The sequence below is a fragment of the Branchiostoma floridae genome, chromosome 16 (assembly GCF_000003815.2).
Source record: "Branchiostoma floridae strain S238N-H82 chromosome 16, Bfl_VNyyK, whole genome shotgun sequence".
Lineage (NCBI taxonomy): Eukaryota > Metazoa > Chordata > Leptocardii > Amphioxiformes > Branchiostomatidae > Branchiostoma > Branchiostoma floridae.
In genome coordinates, this window is record NC_049994.1 from 4,252,040 (window position 1) to 4,263,672 (window position 11,633).

The 11,633-nt window shown below is 42.6% G+C and overlaps 1 protein-coding gene across 2 annotated transcripts; it reads left to right on the forward strand.

Moving 5' to 3' along the window:
* Positions 1–249: 249 nt before the first annotated feature.
* Positions 250–5,593, forward strand: LOC118403690 (kelch-like protein 24). 2 transcript variants are annotated; one of them, XM_035802466.1, is made up of 3 exons: positions 250–408; positions 3,057–4,624; positions 5,370–5,593. In XM_035802466.1, the coding sequence occupies exon 2, from the start codon at positions 3,066–3,068 to the stop codon at positions 4,527–4,529; it is 1,464 nt and encodes a 487-aa protein (XP_035658359.1). In that variant the 5' UTR covers positions 250–408; positions 3,057–3,065; the 3' UTR covers positions 4,530–4,624; positions 5,370–5,593. The 2 variants fall into 2 exon arrangements, with proteins under 2 accessions (XP_035658359.1, XP_035658360.1); XM_035802467.1 differs by having other exon boundaries at positions 3,057–4,620; positions 5,366–5,593.
* The last annotated feature ends 6,040 nt before the right edge of the window (positions 5,594–11,633 follow it).

Sequence of the window (11,633 nt, forward strand, 5' to 3'; positions counted from 1 at the left end):
AGTTATCCTCCTAAGAAGATTTTGAGAAAAAACGCCGCTGCAGTTCCAGAGCAACATGCTAGGGGACCCAAATATATATCACCTATTCCTTACGTCACTAGCTATCTGACACCAAAACATCAAGACCCTAGCATATCCAGGTCAAAGGACGAAAAAAAAAACTGAAATTCCGCCCAAAACTATATCTGATTATCTCCATTTTTCATTTCATCGAGTTTTATACACTGCCACCCCCGCATAATTTGAACTATCCCAAGAATGACCTTTCAACTTTCACAAACTTCCCGCGCTTTTCTCCTTCCAGCTGTGAGAAGCTTCGCCAGACGCTGACTCTAGACGACGCAAGCGGTGAAGTTGGATTTCCGATTGAAATACTCGTTGACTTCTTTGGAACTTTAGCAGCGTGAGGTAGGAAACAACTGCTGTAACCTATTAACATATTTGTACGGCTCCCTTGTCAAACATTCCGTTTTTAATTGTTGAAGTTGAAAGGAATATTGCTTTCTGGGGGCCCCAAAGCCCTTTTCCGTAGAGCGTAATCGGCGCTTTTAATTCTACGTACTCCGTAGCGGGACCGCTCGAATTCAACGTAGAGCGTAATCGGTGCATTTTGCGTCGAGCGATATTGGCCCCTTTAATTTAACGTATTACGTAGAAGCTAACCGGATTTTACCGTAAAACGTAATTCATATGAATTGTTCGTAAAGCATAATCAAAATTTCATTAAACTTAACTAGTCTACCGGCAAAGTTTACCCGTGAAAATGCATGAAATTGCGTTTCAAAGGGTTCAGATTTCAAAATTTCGCCGGACCTTCCTTGCGATTGGCTCACCCCTTCGGCAGTGGACATGGTGAAAATATGTTGCGGGACCGTCGCCTCCCAACTAGTAGAAACTTCTTTACCGAAATTAGCTTATTAAACAAGCAAAATGTGCAGGAAATGGTATTTGAGGGGGTCAAGATTTCAATTTTTTCTCTGAGCGGCCCTTGGCCTCTGTGCGACTGCTTGGGCCTCCGTCGCTCACGACTCTCCATCGCTCGTCGCCCTCAAAAACTTCTCTCTGACAGAAATGTCATTACATTGAGCAAAAGTCTGCCAGCAAAATTTGTCCCTCAAAATGCAGGAAATGGTGTTTCAGAGGGTACAAATCTTAAGATTTTCCCGTACGTACCTTGCGACTTGACTTGACTTTACTAGTTTCAGCACTTGATATCTGAAAATGATGTTTGAGGCCGTTGTCCTCAACAGCTCCAACAAAGCTAAAAGTAAAACCATGTGAATTTCTAATTGAAATGACATTCAACTTAGCTTAGTCTATGAGCAAAGTTTGCCCTTCAAAATGCAGAAAATAGTGTTTCAAAGGGTCAAGATTTCACAATATTCCCGGGGGAGCATGCCCCCGGACGCCCCTAAGATTGTCGCACCTCCGCTTTCGATGCTACAAGTGCTGAAAATTACGTCACATAAGAAATTTGCTGTCGCCGCCTCTGGCCAGCAAGACGGGCGCTTTTATATCGTCTAAGTAGCTGTTTGAATCTTGTTGGTGGAATTATAAGTTCAAGTTGTTAGATCTCCTCTTCCACGTGTTCTGCCGTCGGTGGAATTCAGCCAAAAGACGATAAAGATTTGCATATTGCATTTGGAAACTTCGTAATTTAGCGTAGAGCGTAATGAAGCGTCCATAATTTAGCGTATTACGTAGCCGGCCCTCCCGAATTTAGCGTAGAGCGTTGTCGGTACCCCCCCTTGGGGGCCCTCCTTTCTTGGCTGACAAGACAGGCCCCACTGTTCCTCCGACTTGCCCAAACAGCGTCCTCTACCATGCTATTTCTCATAAAGTGTCGCTTCAAAATGACGTCCAAACTTTCTCTCTAAACCTGCATTGCAATACATGTTGGTGTAATGATGTAATAGATAGGACGCAGCAGAGAAATAAAATTATGAAGGGGTTTACGGAAAAGGCTGGGCCAGGAGGTTGGGCTGACTACCCTCAGCCTGCTAGTACCCTTGGGGCCCAGAAAGTGTAGACTGACATAGCTAACCCAGGTGCTAGTCCTAGCCTTCTCTGTAGTCCCTACTATGGAACAGTCTTGCATATTTAATTAGTGCATGGTGATGGTGCTTTGCTTCATGAGAAATCCACCACCACCGCCAGCAATCACTGTTGGGCCAACCCAACTAGAGGTTGTCCAGGCAGCACGTTTCCTGGGACTTATCATGGTAGAATGGCGCCCCCAGGCGTCAGTGTTGAGAATTTCACCACCATTCCCAGACTGCACTGCGGCTCCAGGTCTTGGAGCAGAATTCTCTCGGTAAAAATCTCAGTTAAGGTATCGGACCGGAGTTTCTTTTACGATTTCGTAGGTTGGCGGGCAGCCTCAGGCCGAAGGGCTACAGTTCCGCTAGTAAACGTAGGACGCGAAACTTAATCAATATGGCGGAAAGCCGTTTACTGTCTCTTTCCGACAAACCTATTGGTACCGTCTGTTGCCTCTTTATTTTGGTTAGAATATGTAGTAAAATTTTAATTTTGGACCCGAAAACTATCATTTTTTAACACTTTTTTGATCGAAGCTGCTTGGAAAAAACTAATTTTCCAAGGATAACAGCCTACGTGGTAGAGAAGCTAAATTCTTCATGTTTGTGCAAAATGAAAATAAAAAAATTCCATGTGATAACTTTTTTGCAATCTCCGATGACGTCATTTCTTCGAAATCGCATGAAAAACGCCGCTATTTGGGTCATCAGGCGAAAAAAACGCATCACCGTTGCAGCGGACTAATACAAAAATGGTTTCGCTGGCCGACCAACTACTCTTCGCACAAAAACAATACAACCCACGGGCTTTTCAGAAAATACGACAAATCTATGCTCAGCTATAACGATCACCAAGCCATAGCGAGCAAAAGTTAGGGAGACAACAGCGCACTTCCGGCCTATTACACCACCCTTCCGCCAACTCCGGTCAGATTTGAACTCCGACCCGGAACCTTAAATTTAGACAATCTAGTCAACATTGAGGATGAATGATCAATAAGTCATTATGTTTTGCAGGACTGAGGTATGATGGCAGAGGCACAGGGATCACAGACATCACTCGACTTCTGTCACAATCCACATGCAGGCGCCCTCTTGCAGGGTTTACAGGAACTGCGATCTGACAACCTCCTGACAGATGTTGTCCTTTGTGTCTCAGGAAAAGAGATTCCGTGCCATCGAAACGTTCTGGCTGCCTGCAGTGAATATTTCCGTGCTATGTTCTGTAACGGACACCGTGAGAGCAAAGAGCCCAAAGTAACCATACATGAAGTTAGCCCTGGTGCCTTGCAGCTTCTTGTTGACTACGCATACACATCAAAAGTCACCATCACACAAGACAATGCTGTGAAACTGCTAGAAGGGGCAAACTTCTTCCAGATCCTACCTGTGCGTGATGCTTGTGTGAGTTTCATATCCAACAACCTGAGTGCCAAAGACTGTCTGCAGATGATGCACATAGGCAACATTCTGTCCTGCCCAGACCTGGAGAACAGAGCAAGGTCGTATGCCTTAAAGGACTTTGCAACACTCAGCAAAGCACCCGAGTTTCTTTCTTCGACTAAGGGTCAACTCGTCACACTTATCTCATCTGATGACCTCAATGCTTCAGAAGAAGTTGTGTACACAGCAGTGACGTCATGGATCAACCACGACACTGATGGGAGGAATGAGGACATGAAAGAGCTGATGGAACTGGTCAGGTTCCCCTTCATGGACAAGCAATACTTCTTGGAGAATGTAGAGAGCAACGAGGCCGTAAGGAAGTCTTGTCAGGATGTCATGACAGAAGCTCGCAGATGCCAGCATTTTCCAAGAGAGATTGAGTCCCCTCGCACCCGTCCCTGCCATGCCAGTGGTCTGAGGGAGGCAGTGGTGGTCATTGGAGGGTTGCTTGAACATGAAAATTTAAATAAGTCCAAATCCTTCACCATGACCTGCAATGCAAATCCAAATCCAGTTGAGGTCTATGACCGAAGACAGAACAAGTGGACTGAAGGTGTTCCTCTCCCACAGCCAAAGATTCAGCATGCAGTTGCAGTGTTGGACAGCAGCATATATGTGATGGGTGGGTATAATGATAAAGACGAGCGAACAGCCACCATGGACCGCTTCAGCCCAGGAGACTCACAGTGGCAGTCCATGAGGGACATGCCTGGTGTAGCTGTAGCTGATTGCGGTGCGATTGCCACAGTCCTAAATGGCCTTATCTACCTGGCTGGGTTACAGTCATCCCTTTACTGTTACACTCCCAGTGAAGATGGTGGTCTCTGGAGTGAGGTAGTATCACTATCAGGTGTTCGAGAGGACTGTGGAATGACTGTATTTAAGGGGAAGGTTTACTTCTTTGGAGGCTATGATGATACAACTGGTGAAGAAAATACAGATGTCATGTGCCTTGATCCAGAAAACCAGTCTCTCACTCATGTAGGAAACATGGACAAGGCTCTATGCAACTTTTCTTGCATCACAATACTTAAGTATTCCTGATGTACAAAGCCACAAGTCACATTTTGATTTTGGTACTACATTGTATGTTAGCAGCTACATGAATAGTCCTACATTGTTTGACAGAGTGTGTTTCCCAGTGGCGGCGGCACCATGGGGGCAGTGGGGGCGGCCGCCCCCACAAAAAATAGGTCGTGGGGGCGTCGCCCCCACGATAAAATAAGCTGAAACACATAAAATCAAGCTGAAACCCTTGTGTATATTGTCACTAATGGAAATTTCATCAAATCTCGCTAGTCTACTGGCAAAATTTGGCCCTGAAAATGCAGGAAATGACGTTTCAGAGGGTCCAGATTTCAAAATTTCCTCCCTTGTGAAGATTCGCGCCGTCGGCACTGGACATGGTGGGGAAATGCTACGAGAGGTCGTCCCCCACGACCTTTTTCTAGTAGAAATTTCATTATCAAACTTAGATTTGTTTACAAGCAAAATGATTCCCTCAAATGCAGGAAATGGCATTCAAAGTGTCCTGATTTAAAAATTTCTCCAAAACTCCCTTGCGGCGGCTTGCGTCTTCGGGGCTCACGACGACGTAGTGCAAAATATGTTGGTGCGTGGGTCGTCGCCCTCAAAAATCGTTTTCTCTACTAGAAGTTTAATTAGATTCAGCTTAGTCTGTCTGCAAAATTTGTCTCTCCAAATACAGGAAATGACGTTTCAGAGGGTTTAGATTTGAAATTTTTCCGGGGGTGCATGCCCCCGGACCCCCCTAGAAGGGTCGCGCCTCCGGCGCGACGCCTCGGGCCTTCGGCCCTCGATTTAGTGATATGAGAAATTTTCGCCCCCACAACTAAAAAATGGTGCCGCCGCCTCTGTAATTCCATGCCATATGATTCTGTTCCTGTGGCACATTGACAAGGAAATGGAATGATATCAATAGGAGACAACAGGACACAATGACCCTAGTACATGACTGTATGTTTACTGAAGCACCATTCAGTGTAACTAAGGCCACAACAGGTACATTTTATTGATGACATCCTCTGCCTGCTACAAAAATATTGAGACAGTGCAAAAAAAAAGAACAAGATTGGTAAAAAAAAAAACAATCAAGATGACTATATTTTTAAGGGAACAAAACATGGCATCGTGGCCAACAAGGCATTCATTCCTGTATTCAAGAAGTGCAATAGTGTGGCAGACTGGTAACACTTTCCAACTTGGCAATGACACCCATTGCTTCCATATTGGTGCCACTTTTGCAACTACTAGTATCTAGTATCCCTTCTGCAAGTTCAATCATGAGGCTTTAACATGACATATTTGCTCATTTTAGTAATTTGTTGTCATGTTGACCATCTCCAAAGAAGAAAGCATTTAGTTTTTTTCTGGTGAAAATTAATGAGCGCGATGGTATCATCAATGAAATTAACTTGCTGTGACCTTATTATTATAATTACTTACTGAAATATAAGAGTCAGTTCAATTATATTGGAAAGCTTTTTAGTATCTTTCGTCAAAATAATTTAGTTCCCTTAGTTAATAACATTTGTTTTTTATATTCATTTTTTATGCAGCAATACATAAAACCTTTTAGATTCCTACATTACATCGTTAATCATTAAAGAAAGTTTCGAACTTGGCTGTTTCATATGCCAGTTTAACGATCTCGCAAGTCAGACCATACTTACCCCCTCGAGGGCCCGTTCTCTTACTATTTCCAGTGCACTATTCCACAAACTGTCAAAATGATGTGTTAAAATCTTTATAGTGTGCCCTTCCTTCCACTATTATAAACGTTAGTAATAGGGGTGGGTACCGGTACAGAAAATTCAGGTCCAGGTCCGGTTCAGGTCCAAAGGATCAGGTCCAGGTCCGGACCTGAACCTGGACCTGATGCAGTATGACTCATACCAATGGTCCATTTCACTACAAAGAAATCTGTTTGGTGGAGTATCAGACTTACACTGGCGTTTTAAAATCCTACAACGCTAGCTGCACCTGTACGATTGGCTGTAAAACTTGGTAGAAATGACTATAAACTCTACTATACTTCACTCTTGTTATTCTCTTCCACCTGCAAGCGCCAATAAGTGTGAATGGCTGATAAAATAATCTGTTAATTTTCTAATCGGTCCAACATCCGGTCTACCTAATTTTTTCAGGTCCAGTTTTTCTGGACCGGTCCAATAAGAAAAACCGGTTTTGTACCGGTACGCTGTACCGATACCCAGCCCTACTGGTAACCAAGCATGTTGGCAAGTTTCAGAGTAATAGAACTCTATTCTGAGCCAGAGGAAGAACTTTATGGCACAACAATTGTAACAGGTACAATGTATGTCAATCTGTATACACATGGGAGTTGAACTATATACTATTGCAAATATCTAACAACTAATCTATTCTAATGCAGGGCTCGAAATACTGGGTGCATGTGCACCCAGGTGCACCCAAAATTGGAACTGTGCACCCAATATTTTCTTAGGTTTATGTTTGGAAAGATATCAAGTATACTAGTATACATCATGTTCTTGACATCTAAGTTTTAGATAGATAATAAAAATGTCTGTCATGTTACTTGTTTAAGAATTTGAAAGCTTGTAAGTAAGTTTTGTTACTATTTTTTTTATATATTCTACTTAAATTTAAGTGGTGCACCCAAAAATTTTTGGGTGCACCCAATTTTTTAAGCTGGGTGCACCAGTGAATCCTAATCCTAAAAATGAATTTCGAGCCCTGTAATGTAACAGTATAAAAAATCTAGTTAATATCATACAAGCTAATACTTCAGATCATTATGTCAATATAGCATTGTCTCGTTTTTGCAAGGAGTTGTATGAGAATAAGATTGTAACGTTAAGTAGATAATAAGTTGGGGTATACATGTACTTTTGTTGCTATATACAAACATAACATTATGTTAAAGACAAGTATCAACTGGATTTTTAAAGTTAAAAGTATAAAAACAATGGAACTTAGCTACATCTGCTAGTCTATAGTTTTCTAATAACATTCTGTTACTGTAGTTTTCTTATGTTAGGTTGTAAGTTTAGTCATGAAATGTGATGATGGAAAACATCAGGAAAAATAATTCTGTTTGAACAAGGCCTAGTGTGATCCATTTATACCTTGCAAATAGAAAGATAACAGCATGCAGTAGCATTAGGAAGCAAATTTGTGATATTTTGCTTGGCATCAAGGACATAGAAAATGTACCGTCAATCCTGCTCAAGAAGAAAACCCGCCATGGATTTGCAAATAAATCAATATATACTAACTAAACATTTACTTGACACGGCGGAGCAAATATGTACAATAAAGGTCTTTATTAATTCGTTATTCTGTCCATGTCAAATTTATTTGCTTTGTCCGCGGGGCTAGTCATTTGTAATACCCACGAACTAGTTGGACAGCCCTTGATATGTAAATATATATGCCTACTCCACAGCTAATTGACTAACATAGACGTAACTAGTTAGAGAGGCACTGTGACAATAAAACCACTGCTACATTTCCAGATTTACGGTAAATCACCATGGTAGTGTGTCCAGTTCTCGTATGTAGCCCTTCAGTATGGTGTTGTGAGCTTTGTACTTGAAATATGCAACAAATTTGGCCCCTCTGAGGAAAACGGGGAACCATTGCCTGGCCACATAGAGTCATAGGGGATGTGTTCCAGAGGGAACCACTTGGGTCGCATCTCATCCGTTTCCCTGGACTCTCCTGTAAAGAGCGTCGAGTAGAAGATATGTAGCCAGCAAGACTGGATTCCCTGCAAACTCGATCAAAAGTACGCCAACCTTCTGAAGACTATCCGCTCTCAAGCTGCTTTCTTCCTCAGGCTCTCTCTTCGCTGCTTCTTCGATGGTTTCCCCGATTTTCACCTTTCCTCCGAATCCGGTCCACCTTCCCACTCCAAACCCATCCTTCTTCATTCCCAGTAGCACCTGCTGTTGTTTCCTGATGAAAACCAAGGTGAAAACTTTACGGGACAGGTGTGCCCTTTGTTTCACCTGCTTGCAGATGGCCCGCTGAGCGAGTATAAGACCCCGTTCACACTCAAAAAAATGAAGTGGCTTCAACGCGGAAGCCGCTTGAACGTGCAAGCCGCTTCAAAAAAATTACGTTCACACTCATTTCAGACAATCTGATTAATCGCACACAATTCCGTACCTGGACTTCAGGTACTTTTTTACAACATTGTTTGTAGGTTTTCTCAAACCCACTCTTAATAGTCTTATATCATGATCCAGAGAGAAAGCTGTTCAAAGATATGCTTGTTTTTTGTGATTTTGTTTTCGCTTGCTGTGTTTCCTCTCTCTTCGCGTGATAAAAAAAGCTTTGTTTGCTTCCCATTCCACTTGCCTTGACCCTACAGCGATTTTTTAATCTTTCCAGACATTATCATTGGGCACAAAAATCAGTAATGTGAGCAAACCTGTCAGTGTGGCGTGTGTTCCTGCTCCCGATACCTGGATATATAACCTCCAACAGGGGGCAAATCGGAAATTTGCATAGAATCTATCCCGCGTTGCGTTCACACTCGCGATTTCAGCCAAGCGGCTTGTTCACAAGTGTCTCAAACTACCTCCCAGGGATGGATTGCAAACGAGCCGGATCGGTGAAAATCCAAGCCGCTTGGAGCGTTCACACTCAAGAAAACGATCCGGATCAAGCGGCTTCCACGTTGAAGCCGCTTCATTTTTTTTAGTGTGAACGGGGTCTAGGAGTAGGAGCAACGGGGGCAACACTTTCGCCATTGGACATCGATATATCATAGTCTTCAAGTTCCTGTTGCTCCAGAGAAATGTATATTCTCTATGGAGCTCGCGTAGTCCAGTGGTTAGCGGCCCTGCCTCTGGAACTAGAGGCCGTGAGTTCTATTCCGGCTGTGTCGCTCAACCGACATGCACGCTACCGGAAAGGGTTGCAGTCCTTAGGACGGGACATTAAGCCGTGGTCCACTGTTCATTGTGCTTGTCGAAAAGAGCTAGGGGAATTTCCACGGTACAATGAACCTGTAAATACTGTACATAGCGTCTGTCCTCTCTGTCAAGACCAGTGGAAGACTAGCTCTTCATAGTGAGCTAAAACTGGATCGAGATCACTTTCCTTATATTTCACAGCAGTTCCTCGACGTGGAACAATTTAAGCTCGAAACTTTTAGTTTAGTCGACCCCAACTCTTCCGGTCTGAATGTTTTTTCTCAACCTGTGCCACGTCATGGTAGTAGTAGTAGTAGTTTGAGTACACATTGTTGGTTGTATGGACATGGGCTGTGTGTACGCAAAAGCGCTCTCTAGCGTTCCATCTAAGTATTGCAACCCGCCAGTTCTTTGGTGGGCCTTGATCTTGACCGAGATCAATCATCCCTGACAGTATAGAAAATTGTGAATTATGATAACAGTGCATTATGCCATTAGATTTATTTCAGTAGTGATTTTGAAATCCCTAGGCCTAGGAAAAATCGTTGTGTTTTGAATTTCTATTACCAGACCAACCTTATCAAAAACCTTTCGACTTCAGCTTTCCTTTCTCAACCACTGGCAAGGGACATTAAAAAAATCCCTCGGAAATGTGAGCGGTTAAAACGCTGTACAATCGTTTTCCAATTCGTTTCCCACACTTCTATTGCAAAGTAGAAATGTACTCGTAAAATGCACTTTTCTGTGATTGAAATATGGTATTGAAAATACTGTAAATGTAGAAATGTTCGATGTGGTTTTATGATCGCGATTATCTCGGTGGCCACTTCAAGGAGAACACAAAACCACCGCGAACATTTTTCCATGGTAGTAAGAGACTACAGTGCATGGTGCTACCGCCAACGTAAAACCACGTACCGCGAACAGTCCTTTTTCCCGCTACCGCGAAATCAAATCCGCGCGAACTTAAATGCATTTACAGAGCCAGTATTCTGATGCAGTTCAGTTTTACATTGTTATAGTATTCTTGGATCGCTTTAGTCAAAGTCTACAATTGAAATCCTGCCTACCTACCCTACTTTTGTAAGTAGCGTATAACCGAAAATTTACTTAATACAATTGTCAAAGGATGCTGAATACATTATGTGAAACTACATCGTACATACTACATCGTACAAGCACATATACTATTCGTTTTTGACCAAGAAACAATTACGCTGAAATAGTAGAAAGGTAGTATTTACATTAACCTTCACATGATCTAGAGTCTAGGCAGACAAACTGCTGCTCTGTTTACTCGTACTCAAACTAATCCATAAATACGGTGACCAGCGCCACCTTCTCTGTCCTACCACTTGCTACGTAGATACTGCAATCTAGATAAGTTAGAAGACGAACATCATTTTGTAGTAGAATGTAGTTTGTACAAGAAAGAGAGAGCTGAACTCTACAGACTAATAGAATCCATGTTCCCCCACTTCATACAACTAAGTAATATAGACAAATTTATATTCCTAATGAATCTAGACAAGCCTTTACTTATAAAGCATATCTGTTCTTACATTTTCAATATCACAAAGAAACGAGAAGAAGCCGAATGTACACAGTAGAATACGATCCTTGAGTAGTGTAGATTCATTGTATCATTATATCATGTTGTATCATTTGTTGTGACCTGTACTAAACCCAGTGGGTATGAATGTACAATAAAGGTCTTCATTCATTCATTGAGTAATCGAACACCACTGAGCGTACGTGGTAACTTTACCTGTAACCATGACCACATCCGCCTGCCCTGGTCCAGGTCGTTGACCCAGTATTTGGATGGAGAAGAGGAAATAGAGCAAAAACAGCTTGCAATTGTTTTCTTCCGTTAAAGTAAATATAAATAGCACCAGTGGGTAACGTTTATCAATTAAATGCGCTTTTCAGACGGTAGACGTGCTTGCGCACCGAAAGTGCTAATTATAGCGACTGATACATGTATAACGTTATAAATACTAGACTGAACCTGGCTCCAAACTTTAAACTCAATCCAAATCCTAACCCTGACCAACGCCACCGTCACGGATCAAAGTCTATGACGTGACCTAACGAACATTTGATACCACCGTTGCGTAGCGGAGATAGTATCTATCACTAGCTCTCTAGGGCCATCGCCATTTTGTCCCGCTCCAATTTCCAATCCGCCTTTCGGTACAGTCACAGTTTCTTCGTCTTC

Bases quoted from the DNA above. Each gene is read 5' to 3' on its own strand.
- LOC118403690 (XM_035802466.1), top strand. From the start codon at position 3,066: ATGATGGCAGAGGCACAGGGATCACAGACATCACTCGACTTCTGTCAC.